The 20,037-nt window shown below is 41.2% G+C and overlaps 1 protein-coding gene across 1 annotated transcript; it reads left to right on the plus strand.

Moving 5' to 3' along the window:
• The first annotated feature begins 12,124 nt into the window (after window positions 1-12,124).
• MRPL34 (mitochondrial ribosomal protein L34) lies at window positions 12,125-14,273 on the plus strand. Its single transcript, XM_020969324.1, has 2 exons — window positions 12,125-12,268; window positions 13,770-14,273. Exons 1-2 carry the CDS (start codon window positions 12,180-12,182, stop codon window positions 14,041-14,043), a joined length of 363 nt encoding a protein of 120 aa, XP_020824983.1. The 5' UTR covers window positions 12,125-12,179; the 3' UTR covers window positions 14,044-14,273.
• The last annotated feature ends 5,764 nt before the right edge of the window (window positions 14,274-20,037 follow it).

Raw genomic sequence — 20,037 nt, forward strand, 5'->3', positions numbered from 1 at the left:
TAGTTCTATAGCCTTTTGGGCATAGTTTCAAATTGCATTCCAGAATGCTTTGGACCAGTTCAAATCTCCACCACCAGGGTCCCAATTTTCCCACATCCCCTCCAACATTCGTCATTTTCCTTTTCTATCATATTAGCCAATCTGATAGGTGTAAGGTGGTACCTCAGAACTGTTTTAATCAATAATGATTTAGAGCATTTTTTTCGTATAACTATAGAGAGCTTTGACTTCTTCTTCTGAAAACTGCATCTTCACATCTATTGACCATTTATCAATTGGGGAATGATTTGTATTTTCATAAATTTGACTTAGTTTTCTGTATATTTGAGAAAGGAAGGCCATTATCAGAGAGACCTGATATAAAAATTTTCACCCCAGTTTTCTGCTTTTCTTCTAATCTTGGCTGCATTGGTTTCCTTTGTGCAAACCCTTTTTAATATAATGTAATCACAATTATCCCTTTTATATCCTATAATACTCTGTCTCCTGTTTGGTCATAAATTCTTCCCTTATCCATAGATCTGACAAGTAAACTTACATGCTCCCCTAATTTGCTTATGGTATCACCCTTTATGCCTAAATCATGTCATCCACCTAGTTATTTGCTTCTGTTTTATGGGTGAGTTCATCCCATTCACATTCACAGTTATGATTATTAACTGCATTTTCCTCCATCCTACTCACCCCCATTTATTCTTGTTTCTCCTTTCACCCTTTCCCTCCTCAAAAGTGTTTTGCTTTTGACCACCACCTCCCCCAATCTGCCCTCCCTTCCATGAGTACCCTGTTGTCTTCTTTTACTCCCCCTCCCTCCTACTTCCCTGTAGGGTAAGATAGATTTGTATGTGCAACTTGAGTGTGTGTGTTATTCCCTCTTTGAATCAATTCTAATGAGAGTAAGATTCAAGCATTGCTGTCTGACCCCTCCCCCATATTACCCTTCACTATAAAAGCTCTTTCTCACCTCTTTTATGTGAGAATTTACCCCATTCTATCTCTCCCTTCCCCTTTCTCCCAGTGCATCCCTCTTTCTCACCCCTTAATTTTATTTTTTTATATCATCCCATCACAGTCAACTCACACCCATACCCTCTGCCTATGTATATTCCTTTTAACTGTCCTAACAATAATAACGTTCTTAGGAATTACAAGCATTATCTTCCTATGTAGGAATGTAAACAGTTAAACTTTATTGAATCCCTTATGATTTCTCTTTCATGTTTACTTTTTTATGTTTCTCTTGAGTCTTTTATTTGACACTCAAATTTTCTATTTAGCTCTGGTCTTTTCATCAGGAATGCTTGGAAGTCCTTTATTTCATTAAATATCCATTTTTCCTTCTGAAGCATTGTACTCAGTTTCTTTAAAAATTTTTTTTTAATATATAAATTTGTTTATTTTTAGTTTTCAACATTCACTTCCACAAGTTTTTGAGTTCCAATTTTTCACCCCATCTCCCCCCTCCCCCCACCCCAAGATGGCATGCATTCTGCCCTTCCCCATGTCTGTCCTCTCTTCTATCTCTCTCCCCTTCTCTTATCCCCTTCCCCTTCTATTTTCCTGTAGGGCAGGACAGACTTCTGTACCCCATTTCCTATGTTTCTTATTTCCCAGTAGCATGTAAAAACATTTTTTTAAAAAAAACATATGTTTTTAAAACTTTAGGTTTCAAATTTTCTGTCTTCCTCCCTCCCCACCCACCCTCATTGAAAAGGCAAGCAACTCAATATAGGTTGTACATGTACAGTTATGCAAAACCCTTCCATAGTAGACATGTTGTGAAAAACTAACTCTATTTCCCTTAATTCTATCCTGCCCTCCCATTTATTCTATTCTTTCTTTTGACCCTGTCCCTCCTCAGAAGTATTTATTTCTGATTACCCCCTTTCCCAATCTGCCCTCCTCTCTATCATCCCCCTGTTCTCTTGTCCCCTTCTCCCCCTATTTTCCTGTAGGGTAAGACAGATTTCCATACCCAATTGAATGTGTATGTTATTCCCTCCTTAAGCCAAATCCTATGAGAATAAGATTCCCTCATTCCCTGTCACCTTCCCCCGTTCCCTCTTCCTCTGTAAGATACTTTTCTTTTCTGTTTTTTTTTGTGAGATTGTTTACCCCATTCTAACTCTCCCTTTCTTCTTCTCCAAGTATAATCCTCTCTCATCCCTTAATTTTATTCTCCAGATATGACCCCTTAATCTTCAGCTCACCCTGTGCCCTCTATCTATCTATCTACATATACATCCATATAATTTTTTTCCTCCAACTACCCTGATACTGACAAAGGTCTCATGAGTTATAAATATCATCTTTCCATGCAGGAATGTAAACAGTTCAGTCTTAATAAGTCTCTTATGATTTCTCTTTCCTGTTTACCTCTTCATGTTCCACTTGAGTCCTGTATTTGAAAGTCAGATTTTCTATTCAGCTCTGGTCTTTTCATCAAGAATGCTTGAAAGTCCTCTATTTCACTGAATGACCATTTTTTCCCCTGAAGGATTATACTGAGTTTTGCTGGGTAGGTGATTCTTGGTTGTAATCCTAGCTCCTTTGCTCTTTGGCTGAAGAAGTTATGATAAATGATTGTGATGGAATACTACTGCACTGGTTGATTTTAGAAAAACATGGAAAGACTTGCATGAAATAATTAAGAGTAAAAACGAGCAGAACGAAGAGAACGTTGTACACAGTAACAGTAATATTGTTCAAAGAACAACTTTGAATTGCTAATACTCAAATGAGTATTATAAATACTCTAATCAGCTACAAAGGACTTATGAAGGAAGATGCTATCCACATCCAGAGAAAGAACTGAAAAATAGAAGTATGTATAATTTGGTTTTACATGTGTAGTATGTGTGTAGGTATATATACATGCATATAAATATATATTATATATACATATTTGTGTCTAATGGTAATCTTCTATGGAGGTTGGGGAGGCAAGGAGAAAAAAAATAAAAAGTGCACAGCAAAGAATAAAAGAACATTTAGAAGGAAGCACAGAAAAGCAGGGTAGCTTTAAAAATGATGTGTAGTATTTATTACATAGTTTTTTTTTAAACAGCATGAAATGGAAATTCATGGTTTTATATTGAATCCTCTTTTTGTGTTGTGCTGTGTACATGGAAATGTTCTCTTTTTTTGTCTTTTTGTCTTTAGGTTCAAATTGAATTTTAAAAATTTAAAAGAAAAATAAATAAACATTAAAAAAGATTAAATAAGAACAACAACAAAAAAAAGACTTTGTAATAAACCTTAAAGTGCTCTATACATGCCAGCTATTGGGATGATTATCAGACGTCCACTGCATGGAAGTCATGGGGCCTCCTGAGCTTTTTGTTTGTAATTTCAACATCGGCCACCAGCTGAGTGGATGCTCCAGAAGCTTTGAAGCACAGGACAACTGTCTCCACCTAAGGATGACTGAGATAGGTGAGGGCGTCAGGTTACTGTGCAGTCAGTAGTGCATTTAATAAATGCTTGCTGAATGAAATACAGCCATCTGAGTTTTTCTCTGAAGTAAGGTCTTGATGTGCATTACCTAATAAATCTTTAGGGTAGTTACAGCACTTTACAAATATGATCTCATTTGATCTTCACAACAACCCTGGGAGGTAGGTGTTATTATTATCCCATTTTGCAGTTGAGGAAACTGAGGAAATCAGAAGCTGGGTGACTTACCCAGAGTCACATAGCTATAAGCAGCAGATCCCAAACTGGGATCTTTTTATAAGAGATAAATAAATAATAGAGATAGAAACAACAGTCCCATGAGTCAGGCAAGGAGCTCATTATCATTCCCAGGTTATAGATGATGAAACTGAGGTTCCTTTCTCACAAACAGAAGAAGAGGTTCATTCGGGGTTACAGAGCTGGTGAGTGGCAGAGCTGGTATTTGAACTCGGGCCTGCATGAGGCCAAAGTCGATGACCTTCTCACTGCACAATGGGTCTGAAACACTGCCTGCTGCAGATGGGCCAGTCCCCAGGTGTATCCTCTGGTGAGCAAATGTCAGTCATGCTCCATTTGCTCATTTGGATTGTGAGGCATAAAAGTGCATGCATGATCCAAGACCCAGCAGAGGCTATGTGGATGGGAAGGCCATGTCTTTGGGGGTCTTGGCCCTGTGGTTAACAGTCCTTTTTGAGAACTGTGCAACAGCTATTATTCATTTATTTATATTTTTATCTTTTTGAGGAAACTGAGGAAATCAGAAGTTAAGTGACTTGCCCAGGGTCACACAGCTAGTGAGTATCATCGTGTCTGAGGCTGGATTTGAACTCAGGTCCTCCTGACTCCAGGGCCAGTACTCTATCCACTGCGCCACCTAGCTGCCCCAACAACTATTATTTAAACACGATAAACACAACTATTTTCCTTCAGTGCTTGAATGAATCTTACTTTTACCTTCTATAGATCTCTACACAGGTTCCAACTGCTTGCCTGCTTTGCTTATCCCTTTCAAGTCGTTTCTATGAAACTTAATGCTCAGCTAATTGCCCTCAAATTAGCTTGCCTACAATAGCTACTCTAACTAGTATATGAGGCAGCTAGATGACTGAATAGATAGAGCACTGGGCCTAGAGTCAGGAATACTTGAGTTCAAATTATTCCTCAGACACTTACTAGCTGTGTGACCCTGGGCAAGTCACTTAACCCCTGTTTGCCTCGGTTTCCTCATCTTCAAATGGAGGATAATAATAGCACTTACCTCCCAGGGCTGTTGTGAGGATCAAATGACATGACATTTGAAGTGTAAAGTGCTTAGCATAGTGCACAGTAAGCACTATATAAAAGTTAGCTATTATCATTAATTGGGAAATGTTCAACAAAATAAATAAAAATACAACTCAATGCAGATAATGTAAATTTGCATCAATATGTCAATATGCCGTACAGGGATCCATTTCTATTTGAGACTGGCACTACTGCTCTACAATATATTTGAAAAATGGTCATCCATTCTCCACTTGCAGACCTCCAGTGATGGAGAATTCAATTCACTAAACATTTATTAAGTACCTACTAGGTGCCAGGCACCATGCTAAGTGCTGAGGACGCAGAAAGAGGCAAAAGACAGTCCTTGCTCTCAAGGAGTTTACAGTCTAATGGGGGAGATAGCATGTAAACAAACATATACAAAGCAAGCTGTGGACAGAATAAATAGGAAATAATTAGCAGCGAGAAAGCACTTCAGTTAAGAAGGATTCAGGAAGGCTTCCTGTAGAAGGGGGGATTTTAGTTGGGTCTTAAAGGAAACCAGGGATGTCAGTAGTCCGACTGCAGGAGGGAGAGTGTTCCAGGCATGGGGGACAGCCAGAAAGAATGCCTGGATCTGAGGGATGGAGTGTCTTGTTTGTGGAATAGCCAGGGGGTCAGTGTCACTGGATGGAAGAGTACGTGTTGGGGAATTAAAGGGTAAGAAGACTGAAAGGTAGGAGGGGGCTAGATTATGAAGGGTTTTGAAGGCCAAACAGAGGATTTTGTATATGATCCTGGAGGTGATAGGGAGCGACTGGAGTTTATTGAGTAATGGGGGATGACATGATCGGATCTATGCTTTAGGAAATCACTTTTTTTTTTTGTGATGAGGCCTTTGGGGTTAAGTGACTTGCCCAGGGTCACACAGCCAGTAAGTGTTATGTGTCTGAGGCTGGATTTGAACTCAGGTCCTCCTGACTCCAGGGCCGGTGCTCTATCCATTGTGCCACCTAGCTGCCCCAGAAAATCACTTTAGTGGCTGAATGGAGGATGGATTGGAGCGGGGAGAGACTTGAAGCAGGTGACCCCTAGCAGACTATTGCAATAATCCAAGTGTGAGGTGATGAGGGGTCTATACTAGAGGGGTGGTGGTGTCAGAGGAGAGAAAGGAGAGTATTTGAGAGATGATGCAAAGGTGAAATAGACAGGCTTTGGCAACAGATCGGATATGGAGGGTGAGAGATAGTGAGGAATTCAGGATGACTTCTAGATTGCAAACCTGGGGGACCGGGATAGGGTTGCCCTCTAACTAACTCAAGCCCTGCTTAGGCAGCTCAGTCCTCTTTGGGGCAAGTCTAACTGTGAGGAGATTTTTAATGACATCAAGTTGCAGGGGATTCTACAACATCACCCATTCCTGCTCCTGGTTCTGCCTCCGAGGCCTAGGTCAACAAGTATGATTTCACTTCCCCCGGATGGCCCTTAAAGTATTTGAAGACAGCTACCATATTCTCCCTTTTCTTCTTTCTAGGACAAACATCCCTAAGTCCTTCAACTGATCTGATTTCCAGCTAGTTCTCTTACCATTCTAATTGGCTCACTCTTTCCAGCTCATCAGTGTCTTTCCTAAAATGTAGTTCCTAACACAGCTAATGTGGAAATATGTTTTGCATGACTCACTGTGTATTATGGGTATTATATTTCTTGCCTTCTAAGTGGGGGGAGGAGGGGCTAGTGGGAGGAAAAGAACTTGGAACTGAAAAAAAATTTTTTAAATAAAATAAAATACTTCCCTATTCCAAATAAAACAAAATTAAGAAACAAAATGTGGTTCCTAGAAATGAACACAATATTCCATATGGATAAATATAGAATACTCTTTATACAATAAAGTCAGATTTAAGTAACTGGAGAAATATTCATTGTTCATGGAGGGGGGAAGCCAATATAATAAAAATGACAATTTTACCTAACTAATGTATTTATTCAATGCCACCCCAATTAAATTATCAAAAAATATTTTGAGTTAGGAAAACTAATAACAAAATTCATTTGGAAGAACAAAGGGTCAAGAATTTCAAAGAAACTAAGGGAAAAAAATGTAAAGGAAGGAGATTCAGTAACAGTAGACCTTAAACTATATTATAAGGCAGTAAGTATAAAAACTGTCTGGTACCGGCTAAGAAATAGAAAGGTAGATTAGCAGAACAGAGTAGACATATAATACACAGTAGTAAAGGACTATAGTAACTTTGTCTTTAATAAATGTAAAGATTTAAGTTTTGGGGATAAGAATTCATTATTTGGTAAAAATTATTGGGAAAGCTAGAAAGCGGTCTGGCAGGAATTGGGCATAGACCAACATATTAAACCATATACCAAGATAAGGTCAAAATGGATACATGACCTAGATACAAAGGAAAATATCACCAGTAAATTAGAAAAACATGGAACAAACATGTTACCTATCAGATTCAAGGACAGGAGAATAATAATATATGAAGAAACAAGAGATAAAGAGCATTGTTGTGGTATAGAATGGAAAATTTTGGTTATTTTAAATTTAAAAGTGCTTGTGTAAATAAAACCAATGTAGCCAAGATTACAAGGAAAGCAGAAAATTGGAGAAAACCTGTATAGACAATCTCTCAGATAAAGGTTTAATTTCTCAAATATATAAAGAACTTCAGCAATATTTATAAGTCATACCTCAATGGATAAATGGTCAAAGGATATGAACAGGTGGTTTTTCAGTGAAGAAATCAAAACTATGGATAATCATATAAAATGCTCTAAATCATTGTTAATTAGAGAAATGCAAATTAAAACAACTTTGAGATATCTTACACCTAAAAGATATGGCTAAAATGACAGGCACCCTTCAACTGGGGAATGGCTAAACGAGTTGTGGGATAGAATTGTGATGGAATACTATTGTGATATAAGAAATGATGAGCTGGTTGATTCAGAAAACATGGAAAGACTTGGACCCATGAAGGAAGATGCTATCCACCTCCAGAGAAAGAACTAACAAATAGAAATATGCATAGCATGGTCTTACATATATGCACACATGTGCACATGTATGTGTATATATGTGTGTTTATAGATTGTGTTTATAGATATATATATACATATAAATATGTATATATATACATATATATATATTTGCGTTTAATTGTAGCCTTCTCTAGGGTGGGGGGGAGGGAGAAAGAAAATAAAATAAAAAGTGAATAGCAGAGAATGAAAGATAACCTAGAAGGAGGCACAGAAAAGCTTTGAAAACAATATGTAATATTTATCGCATAGTTTTCTCAAAATGGAAATTTATTGTTTTATATTGAATCCTTTTAGGTTTTGCTGTGTACACAGAAATGTTTTTTTCTTTTCTCATTTTGTATGTAAGTTTAAAATGAATAAAAAATTAAAAACAAAAACAACATTCCATATGCTTTCTGACTAGGGCAGAGAGCAGTAAGATCTTCACTTCCCTTTTTTCTATCGATTCAGGGCTTGCAGTTCACTACAGCTCCAAGGACTTTTTCATTTGAATTGCTGTATAGCTATGCCTTCCCCTCCCTTGAAACCATTTTTTTTTTCAAAGTGAGGTAGAGTATCGAGGTGGTGCAGTGGATAGAGAGTTGACCACGAAGGACCTGAGTTCAAATCTGACCTCAGGCATTTACTAGTTGTATGACCCTGGGCAAATCACTTAGCCCTGTTTGCCTCAGTTTCTTCATCTGTAAAATGAGAAGGAAATGGCAAACCACTGCAGTATCTTTACCAAGAAAACCCCAGATGGGGTCACAGAGAGTCAGACATGACTAAAACTATACGACAGCAAAACATACCTTTTTTATTTATTCTCATTAAATCCAAACTTATTGGACTTGGTCCAATAATCTAACCTATAGAGGTCTATTTGGATCCTGACTCTGCCATCCAGTATGTTAACTATCCCTCCAAGGTTTGCATCAACTACAAATTTAGTCCATAGTGCTACATCTCTTCCACAAAGATAGCATGACACACTTTGTCAAATGCTTTGCTGAAATGAAGGTATATTTTTCTACAGCATTCCTTGGATCATTACTATTCTAGTTAGCCTGTCAAAGAAGAAAATGAAGCTAGTCTGATATAACATGGCCTTGATGAAATCATATTTGCTTAATACCCATAAATCCTATGCTTCTGTTTTCACCAAAGGTCCCTCCTGCTACAAAGAGCTCACGTCCATGTTGAGGTTCTCTTCATTACTGGATCCATCACTCCCATCAAGGCAGGATCTAGGAACTTCAATATTTGTTTATCCCCCAAAGGCAGCCACCGTTTCCCCTTACAAGCACACAAGCTCACACAGCTTCAAAATATAGAACCGTTTTATTTACACAATAAAATATTCAGAAAGCACTCACTTGCAAGCCCACAGAGAGTGAAGAGATACCTTCTATCCAATGTGCCACCTTTCCTTTCAGGAAAGTCCTGGTGGCTTACAGTAGTACCCAGTGGGGCACCATTATAAGATAAGGTTCCTCTGTGCCTGGGCTGGTGAAGGTGGCTGAGCCAGGTTGGGTGAATTACCAAAGACTGCTTATTTGAAAGTCTCTAAAAGCAGGAGAAGGAGGGAAGAAAGGGTGGCATCTGGAGGCTTTGCTCAGATCAGGCGTCCAAAAGACTTCCAGGGAACAGAGCAACCTTTTACGACATGAATTATAGTGTTTTAGCTACACTTTGCCGATGTTTTATGCCGTTACTGAGCGACCTCTCATCTGATGCCTCCTGGGGATCCTTAGCTCCATCCTTAGCTTCCTTGCACCACAAGAAGCTGATTTTCCTTAGATGACTATAGCTCCGTCTTCTACGGGAAGAAACTCAAGTCTATGACTTTTGTGATCCATGGCCCAGGAGGCTCTTTTCCACAAGAGGCTTCAGCTCTTGATTCACATAGACTGGGTTCAATCTGGGAGGCGCCTTCCCCCCCCAAAAAAAAGGGATCAGGTCCCTTTTCCTCTCCCTTTCTGGTTTGTTATACTCCCATTCTTCTGACTTCTTGAGCAGCAAAGTGGTACAATGGATAGAATGCCAGGCCTGGAGTCAGGAAGACCTGAGTTCAAATCTGGCCTCAGACATTGGCTGTGTGACCCTGGGCAAGTCACTTAACCCTATTTGCCTCAGTTTCCTTATCTGTAAAATGAGCTGGAAAAGGAATATGGCAAAGCACTCCGGTATCTCTGCCAAGAAAACCCAAGATGGAGTCACAAAGAGTCGGACGTGACTGAAACAACTGAACAATAATGACTTGCTGACTCCAGATCTAGCACTCTTACCCTCTGAGACCCCTAGCTGACCCAAACTGATGGGTAACTAGTGGGTATTGTATGACCAGCTGGCAGTGTATCCTTTCTGTTCCTTCTTCCTGGCTGGATCTTTTTCAGGTCTTTCTAATCTCCTCTTTCAGAGGCTTTAGGGTGAGGACGTTTCTCTGGTTGCCACCCTCTCCTTCCTGTCTTCTTTTCTCTGGGAGATTTAATCTGTCCCCATCTGTTTCGACAGTTAACTCACCTTTCAGCCTGGAGCAATAGCTCTCAGGTTCTCTCAATCCTTTCCTCTATTTTAAGTATAACTATCAGATTAAAAAGTTATTAATTCAGTCACAATAGCTCAGGACCCTCAATTAGGAAAACTCCTAACAGCCTGGACAAAGGTTTGGGTTTCTGCACTGATTCAATTTTTCCTTCTCTCTAGCTATCTCCCGGCTTCTAAATGTTGAAGACAAAAAATCAGGATAATAGAGCATAGTACAGCATTTGTTACTGGACAGTCATAGAGAGGGGAAGTTGGGGGGAACTTTGGTTCTTGAGGGGGTGGTGAGTACAACTGGTAACCATAAGGTTTTCTGTTCTGAGCTGCCTGAAGGGGACCAGTGGTGCTCCTTGATCTCTCTCTCTTCTTCGCCACAGCTCAGCCCTCTCTTCAGTATCTCCTTTTTGCCAACTGACTTTCCTGCTGATCCTTTCTGGTTCAACTCATAAAAACCTGGGCAAGGTTGGTAATGATGTCTCCTTCCATACTGCTGCAACTGCTTCTTAGCTCTTGCAGTGCCCATTTCTTCCTCTCAATCCATCACTCAGAGACCATAAATGTCCCTTTAAGGACTCCTAGGCATGACTCAACTCTGCCTCCTGGTACAGCTCGGGATAGTCTCAAAACACTGACAGGGTTGAGATGGAATCAGACACCAATCAGTTCTTACGCTCCCATTATGCACCCCCCCCCCAAGGAACACTATTTTCCCCACTAACAGAGCGTAAAGAAGCAGTCCTGCAGTCTCTTCATCTCCTCTAGAATAAAGACCAACCTGTATTTTGTGCAGAGCAGATACATAAACACAGCACACTTCTAGGAGTTAGGGAGCAAGTTTCTCTTTGCCCTTCGTAACTGCTGGGGGCGAGATGGTGAGCTCTCTGTATAGTTCTCTCTCTCTCTCTCTTTTTTTCTTTTGGCAAGGCAATTGGGGTTAAGTGACTTGTCCAGGATCACACAGATAGTGAGAGTATCATGTGTCTGAGGCTGAATTTGAACTCAGGGCCTCCTGACTCCAGGGCTGGTGCTCTAATCCACTGCACCACCTAGCTGTTGCCCACCCCCGCACCCCATGTACAGTTCTTGTTGGAAACTCTCCGTGGGTTTTGTCACACAGGGCCTCTTGAACAAGGCTTTATTTATTTATGGAGGGCTTCTGCCTCTCCATAGTCTTTCTTTGTTCACCAAGTGCTTAAAGGCACAGTTCCCAGCACTTGGTAAATTTTTGACTGATTGGATTTTGTCTCCACCCTGCCCCTTCGATGGCAAACTCGTGAGCTCTCTGTCTGTCTCTCCTCCCCTTTCTCACACAGACTCTTTTTTTCTTTTAATATATATTGTCTTGCCTCATTAGAATATAAGCTCATTGAGGGCAGTAGCTGTCTTTCTTTTTGCTCGTTCTTACATTATCCCAGTGCTTAGCACAGTGCCTGGAACATAATTCATGGTTAATAAATATTTCTGTCTATCTGATGGGACACTACTTTGCTCAGATCCTTTTAATTAGCAACGAAATTCTTTCCAAGCCCTGTTGCAAACAGAAGTTGGCCCTAGATCTTTTCTGCAAGAGGGTCTTCATCATCAATCCCCATCAATCAATCAACATTAAGCAACTACAGTGCTAAGGCCCCGCCCCCCCGGCACAAGCGCTAACTAGCTCCAGGTGAGCTGTTTCTGCGCCTGCAGTCCACAGGGACTACACCTCCCGTGAGTCTTTGCGACGGGGTGCTGCTTTTTTTTCCCCCTGAGAGGACGGGAGCAAGGTGAACGAGTCTGGCCCGTGTCTTACGCGCCTGCTCCTACGGAGGGCGGCGATTAGCTGGTAGAAGCCAATAGGAGACGGTGTCGCTCCAGGCTTAGTGCGGCCTGCGCCGAGGCGGACTGCGGAAAGGATGGGCTTCGTGCTGCGCGCCCTCTGCCAGTGGCGGGGCCTTGCGGGGTCGCGGGGTGGGCTCCCCGTCACCTCTGACGCTACTGCCAGGTGAGGGCTAGCGAGAGGAGTATCCGGAGGCGAAGAGGGAAGGGCAGCCTTAGAACGTGGAACGTTAGGGTTGAGAGGGGGGAGGGGAGACTTAGAACGTGGAACTTTAGAATTGGGAAGGAGAGGGAGCCTTAGACCTTGGAACTTTGGAGCTGGGGGGGAGGGGAGCCTTAGAACGTGGAACTTTAGAGCTGAAAAGGTGCGGGGTGGGGGGGGGAGCCTTAGAGTATGGAGCATTGTAGTGGAGACAGGGGAAAGTGGGACACTAAATCTGAAAAGGACCTTAGAGGTCAGCCCCGTCATTTTACAGAGAAGGAAACTGAGACGCAGTGTTATGATTATGTATCTAGTTAATGTCTGAGGTGGAGTTTGAACACAGGTCTTAATGACTCCAGGTCCAGTGTGCAATATACAGTGCTTGAAGTAGAAGGAGGGAGGGGGACCCTTACCATATGGAATGGCATCTTAGAACATGCAGTGTTGGAGCTGGAAGGGAGAGGGGAAGGGTATTTTAAAATTCAGAATGTCCCAGCTAGAAAGGAGGGGTAATGAAGCCATTCTGGAGGAAAGAACCCTGTGTCACGATTCTGATCACTTACAGTGTGACTTTGAGGTAGTTGCTTCTGTCTCTAATGATGGGATTCCTATAGGGTGGGCATGTCAGAAGGAGATAGAATAGGTAAAAAGAAGGAGGAGAGGTGAGTGTTTGAGAAGAGCCTAAGATTTATTAAGTTCCTACTACATGCAAGCCCTGTGCTCAATCTTAGGGTATATTTTGTTTTAAATGACAGTCCCTCTCTTGAGGAGCTTGTAGTCTAGTTGAGTGGATAATTGCTATGAAGGGGGAGGTGGCTGATTGTCTGTGTGCTGCTAGGGGAGAGAATATCTACCTAACGTCAAAAGACACAGTCCCCTTTCTCCCATTACTTTGAGGATGACATTAGCTAAGTCACCTTTCTCTAGAGGAAACTGCTTTATTTCCTTCTCTGTAAAATGGAGTTAACGATACTTGCTCTCCCTTCCCCATAGAATTGTTTTGAGAATCAAGTAAGAGGTATTTTTGTAAATGACAAAGTGCTGCCAATAATGGTTCTATAATAGGATGACAACCTTGGGACCTCTTATAAGAGTAATTGGTCTCATTTATAAATGAGGAAACAGGCCCACAGAAGTCAAGAGACTAATCCATAGTCAGAGGCAAAGCTCTCAGAGGCAGGATACATGTTCTCCTGACTCCAAAGCCTGCATTCTTTATTTATACTATAACACCCTGCTACATACTCATGAGTTATGCTACTGGAGCCCATACTTCTTTCTCTCTTCCATTGGTGCTCAGTGCTGTTCATAGCCCAGCTGCAGTCCCAAATAATAAAGAGGAATGAGCATTTCACTGGTCAGTTTCTGGGTGGTCACCAACTTGGCCCATCATCCACACTGCAATGTTGCCCCCTCTCCTGGAGCTTGCTCACAGAAAACCCGTTCCTTCATTCCTTCACTGTAGATCGTTCCGACCATGGCTGCCCCAGCTCAGAACTATCGCTGTCCTCACTCAAGTCTCTACTGATTCCTGTGGCAGCTTCCGTGAGGCACAGCATAGGCCCTTGGCACCTTGGTGCTATCAACAAGTCCGTTGTAAGGCCCGAGGCAACGAATACCGGCCCAGTAACATCAAACGGAAGCGGAAACATGGTTGGATTCGGAGGCTCAGCACCCCTGGTGGAGTCCAGGTCATCTTGAGGCGCATGCTGAAGGGTCGAAAGTCCTTGACCCACTGAGGCCTTGAGCAGGCTCTGTCAAGGAGCCAGAATGAGCAGCACCTAGCGACCGCATTAGCAAGATGGAATGGACAGGAACACCACCAAGACAAAGTTTGAGCTCCTGCATACCTATTGATATCATGGGACTTTTTCAGCAAGATCTTTGGGTTTAGAAGACTGAAGTTCTTTCTGTGATGTCAGAGAGTTTACTAAGTGCAGAACTATTAAATCTGTTAAATTAAACCCTGCAGGGGTGTTGGAGTGTGGTCTTTTCCCAGGTGTGCAGTCTGGGGGGCAGGGCAGGGAGTTATAAGCATATGCATGAAAATGTGAAGTCCTGTACTTGAATTCCAGAAAAATCAACCACACAAATAAAGAATGGAGGTGTGACTAGACAATAGTTCATTCAAAAAGAACTGGGGTTTTGTTGTGCAGCAAGTTCAAGATATCTTAACTGTATGATATGGAAGTCAAAAATCCAGTCTTGGGCAGTGTGAAAGACAGGTGGTGACCAGAAAGAAGGTATGAAATGGTCCCACTTTGTTTAGTTCTGCTAACCATATCTTGGGGAAAATGTAGGTAAACTGGAAGTAGATCAGAGTGGTAAGGAGTGTTACATGCAGATTGAAAGAACTGGGGCTGTTTAAACAGCCTGTTGTTTAGCTTCAGAGTCATTCACAAGCTACTCTCTCCCCACCCACCCTCACCTTTCCAGTCCTCTTATACTTTAGACCAGGGGTGGGGAACCTGGGGCCTCAAGGCCACAAGTGGCCTTCAAGGTCCTTGGGTGCAGCCTTTTGACTGAGTCCAAGTTTTAGGGAACAAATCCTTTTATTAAGGGGATTTGTTCTGTAAAGTTTGGATTCAAAGGGCTGCACTTGAGGACCTATAGGGCTGCATGTGGCCTGGAGGCCACAGGTTCCCCATCCCTGCTTTAGACCTTCCCCGCCCCTGCATACTTTTGGATCAAGCTAGAGTAGATTCCTTGCTGTTCTTTGAAAAAGACACTTTCTCCTGACTGGATATTTTCACTGGCTATCCCCAAACCTGGAATGCTCTCCCTCATCTCTACTTTCTGGCTTTCCTGATTTCCTTCAGGTGCTGCCTAAAATCCCACCTTCTACAGGAAGCCTTTCCTTCTTAGTTCCAGGGCCTTCTCTCTGTTGATTAATTTCTATTTATCCTGTATATGCCTTGTTTGGACATAGTTGTTTGCATGTTGTCTCCCCCATTATCTTTTGCCTTTGTATCACATAGCATAGTGCTTGGCACATAATAGGTGCTTAAATGTTTGTTAACTGACTTAGAAGATTTAGAGGGTAGGGGTGGGGCATAGTGGCTGCCTTCTAGGATATGAAGGGCCATCTTGAAAGAATTAGACATATACTTGACACTAGAAGACGGAACAGTGGGTGGAAGTTTCAGAAGGGCTGATTTAGGCCTGATGTAAGGGGGTAAGATCCTAAATGTAGAACTGTAAGGGATTGTAGAAGTTGTCAAGTTCTACTGAGGCCCATGGAAGTTGTGATTTGCCTAGATCACACCTGTAGTGTCAGAAATAGGATCTGAATCTAGGTCCTCTGAATACCCTTTCCCTGAAAGACTGACCCAAAGCAGGTTTTGCAAAATCCTAATTTTTCAGAGTTCTCAAAGCCCTCTGGACCTCTCTCAGACTCTGCATGCAGATAAATCACATCTAAAGTATCAAGTGGTTATTGATAAAAATCTCAGACTTGGATTTTTGGAGCTGGAAGAGGGATGAGTTCCTCTTGGGGAGGTAGAAAGACATAGACTCACTTTCTTGTGTTCTCTGGATGATTGAGGACATAAGGGTTCTTTTTGACACTCTACGTGGTTGTCAACATTAATTGCTGTATTCCAAAGGGAGAGCAAACCATACACCTGGATTAACATGGGTTGTCCACCTAGAGAGAGTTTGGTGGTCAGATGGAAAAAGTGTTCCCTGGTTTTTGCCTAAAGCTTTGGAAAGTTTAGCTTCTGTTATCACCAACTTAAGTTCCTCTTGTTTTTGGTGGGAGATGGAGGGCAGCAAATGGAGGGTTATAGTAAATTTTCCTCTGATGGTGTCACTGCTGCTGAGGCTCTGCTAGATACCGAGTATGATGACAGCTGAGAAAGCTAGGCTGCATCAGGACACTCTCAAGATCTCTTAAGAACTTTGGAATTGATTGTATGACACAGGAGACACTGGCACAGGACCACCCTGCATGGTGTGCCCTCATCAGAGAAGATGCTGTGCTCTATGAATAGAGCAGAATTGAAGCACCTCAAAAGAAACTCAAAATGGGCAAATTTAGAGAATCCACCCCAAATGTTCGCATGGGACTATTTGTGCCTGACCTGTGGTAGAGCATTCGAAGCTTGTATTGATCTGATCAGACACACTGAAACTTGCCTCTAGTATAGTGATGTCCTTTTTGGTCCTCTTCAAGAACAAAGGACAACAACCAGTCAACCTACCATTCAGGTGGGGACTGTTCTGCTGGTCAGATAGTATCTGGAGTATCATGTTCAGTTGTGGAGGTTAGGAGAGGGTTAGGGCTTGCTTGGTAAGTAGATCTCAGAGTCATTTGCAGAGCTGATGAGATCACCAAGTGACAGCATAGATAGAGAAGAGAAGAGGATTCAAAACTAAGCTTTGGGGGATGTCCTTGGTTAGTGGGCAAGACTAAGATGAAGACCCAGACGGGAGGAAAGAGATGGATTCAGAGCTGGATGGCCAGAAGATGTGACTAATGATCTAGGGGCAGAGGGGAGAAGAGGCAAAGACAAGTTTAGCCTTGATGTAAAGACAAATTTCTTAACAGTGAAGAGCTATGCAAAACTGAATTGGCTGCCTTGGAAGGTAATGGGATTCATTTCCTTTACTTCTGAATTTCAATTGGGAAGCCTACAAGTGAAGTCACTCGTTGGGTTTGTTGTGAAGTGGATTCTTCTTCAGATGTAAACTTGGACTAGATGATCTTCAAGGCCTCCTCCAACTCCAGTTTTGTGATGTATGCAAGGCATTTTGGCAGGCACTAGAGAGACGAAGATCACAAATTACAGCGTATGTTGGCCCTCAGGCAGCTTATCATCTGTGAAGGGATAGAAATAGATATGATTCAAGTTTGAATTCCATGGAAGCAAAGAGCCACCAGGCAAAGTATTACAAGAAATTCAAGGAGGAAGTGTTCACTCTTACGTGGGAAGATGGGTTTCAGGGAAAGCTTCATGGAGTAGGTAGTGTTTACTTTGGACCTTAAAGGAAGGAGAGCTGTTTCAACAGGTGACAATGGTGGAGAGGTGGGAGGAGAGGAGGGACAGCATGTTCAAAGGCATTGAGATGGTAGTGGGCCGGATGAAATCAGGGGCAGAGGAATAGTATAGTTTGGCTGGAATGTAGACTGCTCGAAAGGGAGAATTTTCAGGGAAGGCTGGAGCCGGATGCTACATGTCCCTGAATTCCAAAATGAGGAGTTTCAGCTTTATTCAGTGTGCAATGAGGAGCCACCAAAGTTTTTTTAGTATAGTAGTTCATAAAGAAAATCAAGTAAAAAGCTACTCGAAATAATAAACAACTTTAGCAAAGTTGCAGGCTATAAAATAAACCCACATAAATCATCAGCATTTCTATATATTACCAACAGAGCCCAACAGCAAGAGATAGAAAGAGAAATTCCATTTAAACTTATTGTAGACATTATAAAATATTTAGGAGTCTACCTCCCGAAACAAACCCAGGAACTCTTATGAACACAATTACAAAACACTTTTCACACAAATAAAATCAGATCTAAATAATTGGAAAAACATCAGTTGCTCAAGGGTAGGCCAAGCTAATATAATAAAAATGACAATCTACCTAAGCTAATTTACTTATTCAGTGCCACACCAATCAAACTACCAAAAAATTATTTTATAGAGTTAGAAAAAATAATTCATTCATTTGGAAAACAAAAGGTCCATAATATCAAGGGAACTAATGAAAAAAAAATGCAGGGGAAGGTGGCCTAGCAATTCCAGATCTTAAATTGTATTATAAAGCAGCAATCATCAAAGCTGCTTGGTACTGGCTAAGAAATAGAGGTGGATCAGTGGAATAGGTTAAATATGCAAGACACAGTAGTCAATGACTATAGTAATCTATTATTTGATAAACCCAAAGACCCCAGCTCCTGCGATAAGAACCCACTCTTTGAAAAAAACTGCTGGGAAAACTGGAAAAGAGTATGGCAGAAACTAGGCATAGACCCAAATCTCACACCATATACCAAAATAAAGTCAAAATGGGTTCATGATTTAGATATAAAGGCTGATACTATAAGCAAACTGGGAGAACAAGGAATAGTTTACCTATCAGATCTATGGAGAACAGAAGAATTCATGACCAAACAGGAGATAGAGAACATTATGAAAAGCAAAATGGATAATTTTGATTACATTAAATTGAAAAGTTTTTGCACAAACAAAGCCAATGCAACTAAGATTAGAAGGAAGGTAGAAAATTGGGAAAGAATTTTTACAACCAGTCTCTCTGATAAGGCCTCAGTTCTAAAATATGTAGAGAATTAGGACAAATTTATAAGAATGTAAGCCATTCTCCAATTGATAAATGGTGAAAGGATATGAAAAGACAGTTCTCAGATGAAGAAATTAAAGCCATCTATAGTCATATGAAAAAATGCTCTAAATCATATTGATTAGAGAAATGCAAATCAAAACAACTCTGAGGTACCACATCACACCTATCAGATTGGCCAATGACAAAAGGAAAATGATAAATGTTGGAGAAGATGTGGGAAAATTGGAACACTAATGCATTGTTGGTGGAGTTGTGAAATGATCCAAGCATTTTGGAGAACAATTTGGAAATATGGCCAAAGGGCTATAAAAATGTGCATACCCTTTGACCCAGCAACAGCACTTCTAGGGCTATATCCCAAAGAGATCATAAAAATGGAAAAGGACCCACATACAAAAATATTCATAGCAGCTCTTTTTGTGGCAAAGAATTGGAAATTGAGAGGATGCCCATCAATTGGGGAATGGCTGAGCAAGTTGGTATATGAAAGTAATGGAATACTATTGTGCTATAAGAAATGATGAACAGGCTGACTTCAGAAAAACCTGGAAAGACTTGTATGGTCTGATGCTGAGTGAAGTGAGCAGAACCAGGAGAACATTGTACACAGTAACAGCACATTGTGCGATGACTAATATTGATAAAGTTAACCCTTCCCAGCAATACAAGGATCTAAGAGACATCTCCAGAGGCCTCGTGATGGAAAATGCTATCCATATCCAAAGAAAGAACTATAGAAATTGAATTGCTACCTTTTTTTTCTCTTCTGTTGAGTTTTGTTTCTTTCTGATGGTTCCTCCTATTGGTTTTAATTTTTACTTACACTAATGTGAAAATATGTTTAATAGGAATGTAAATGTATAGCCTATATCAGATTGTGTGCCGTCTTGGGGAGGGTGGTGGGGAGGAAGGGGGAGAAAAATTTTAAACTCAAAAGCATATGGAAGTGATTGTTGATAAATCAAAATAAATTAATAAAAGAAAAAAAGAAAAATCAGGAAAAAAAGAATATTACTCAATAGTGATTGGGTCATAGAAGGGATTGACTTACAGTGAAAGTGAGAAGAGATAAATAAGGATGTTTTCGAGTTATAGGATCTTAAGAGCACAAAAGTCCTAGAAATAGTCTGAAGAAGGAATGGTGACTTCTGACTAGGGATTCATTGAAGGCTTTGAGGATAGGCAGATATATTTACCAACGAGCAGAGATGAGGAGCAGGGGAGGGGTGTGTGTGCAGTGCATTCCAGACATAGAGGAGAATATGAGCAAAGACACAGAAGTGGGAACTCACAGTATGTGTTTAGAAACTGGTGTGTCATTGCTTTGTCTAGAGTGTTGTGTGAGATGAAACCGAATCTTTAGGTTGGAATCCTATTCTGGAGGACCTTGAATGCCAGCTAAATTTGAACTTTATTCTGTAGGGTCC

The sequence above is a fragment of the Phascolarctos cinereus genome, unplaced genomic scaffold (assembly GCF_003287225.1).
Source record: "Phascolarctos cinereus isolate Bilbo 61053 unplaced genomic scaffold, phaCin_HiC Scaffold_4;HRSCAF=312, whole genome shotgun sequence".
In the NCBI taxonomy this organism is placed as follows: Eukaryota; Metazoa; Chordata; class Mammalia; order Diprotodontia; family Phascolarctidae; genus Phascolarctos; species Phascolarctos cinereus.

Coding starts and splice junctions, on each gene's coding strand:
- MRPL34 (XM_020969324.1), top strand. CDS start 12,180: ATGGGCTTCGTGCTGCGCGCCCTCTGCCAGTGGCGGGGCCTTGCGGGG. Junction 12,269..13,769: donor ACCTCTGACGCTACTGCCAG/GTGAGGGCTAGC, acceptor CCTTCACTGTAG/ATCGTTCCGACCATGGCTGC.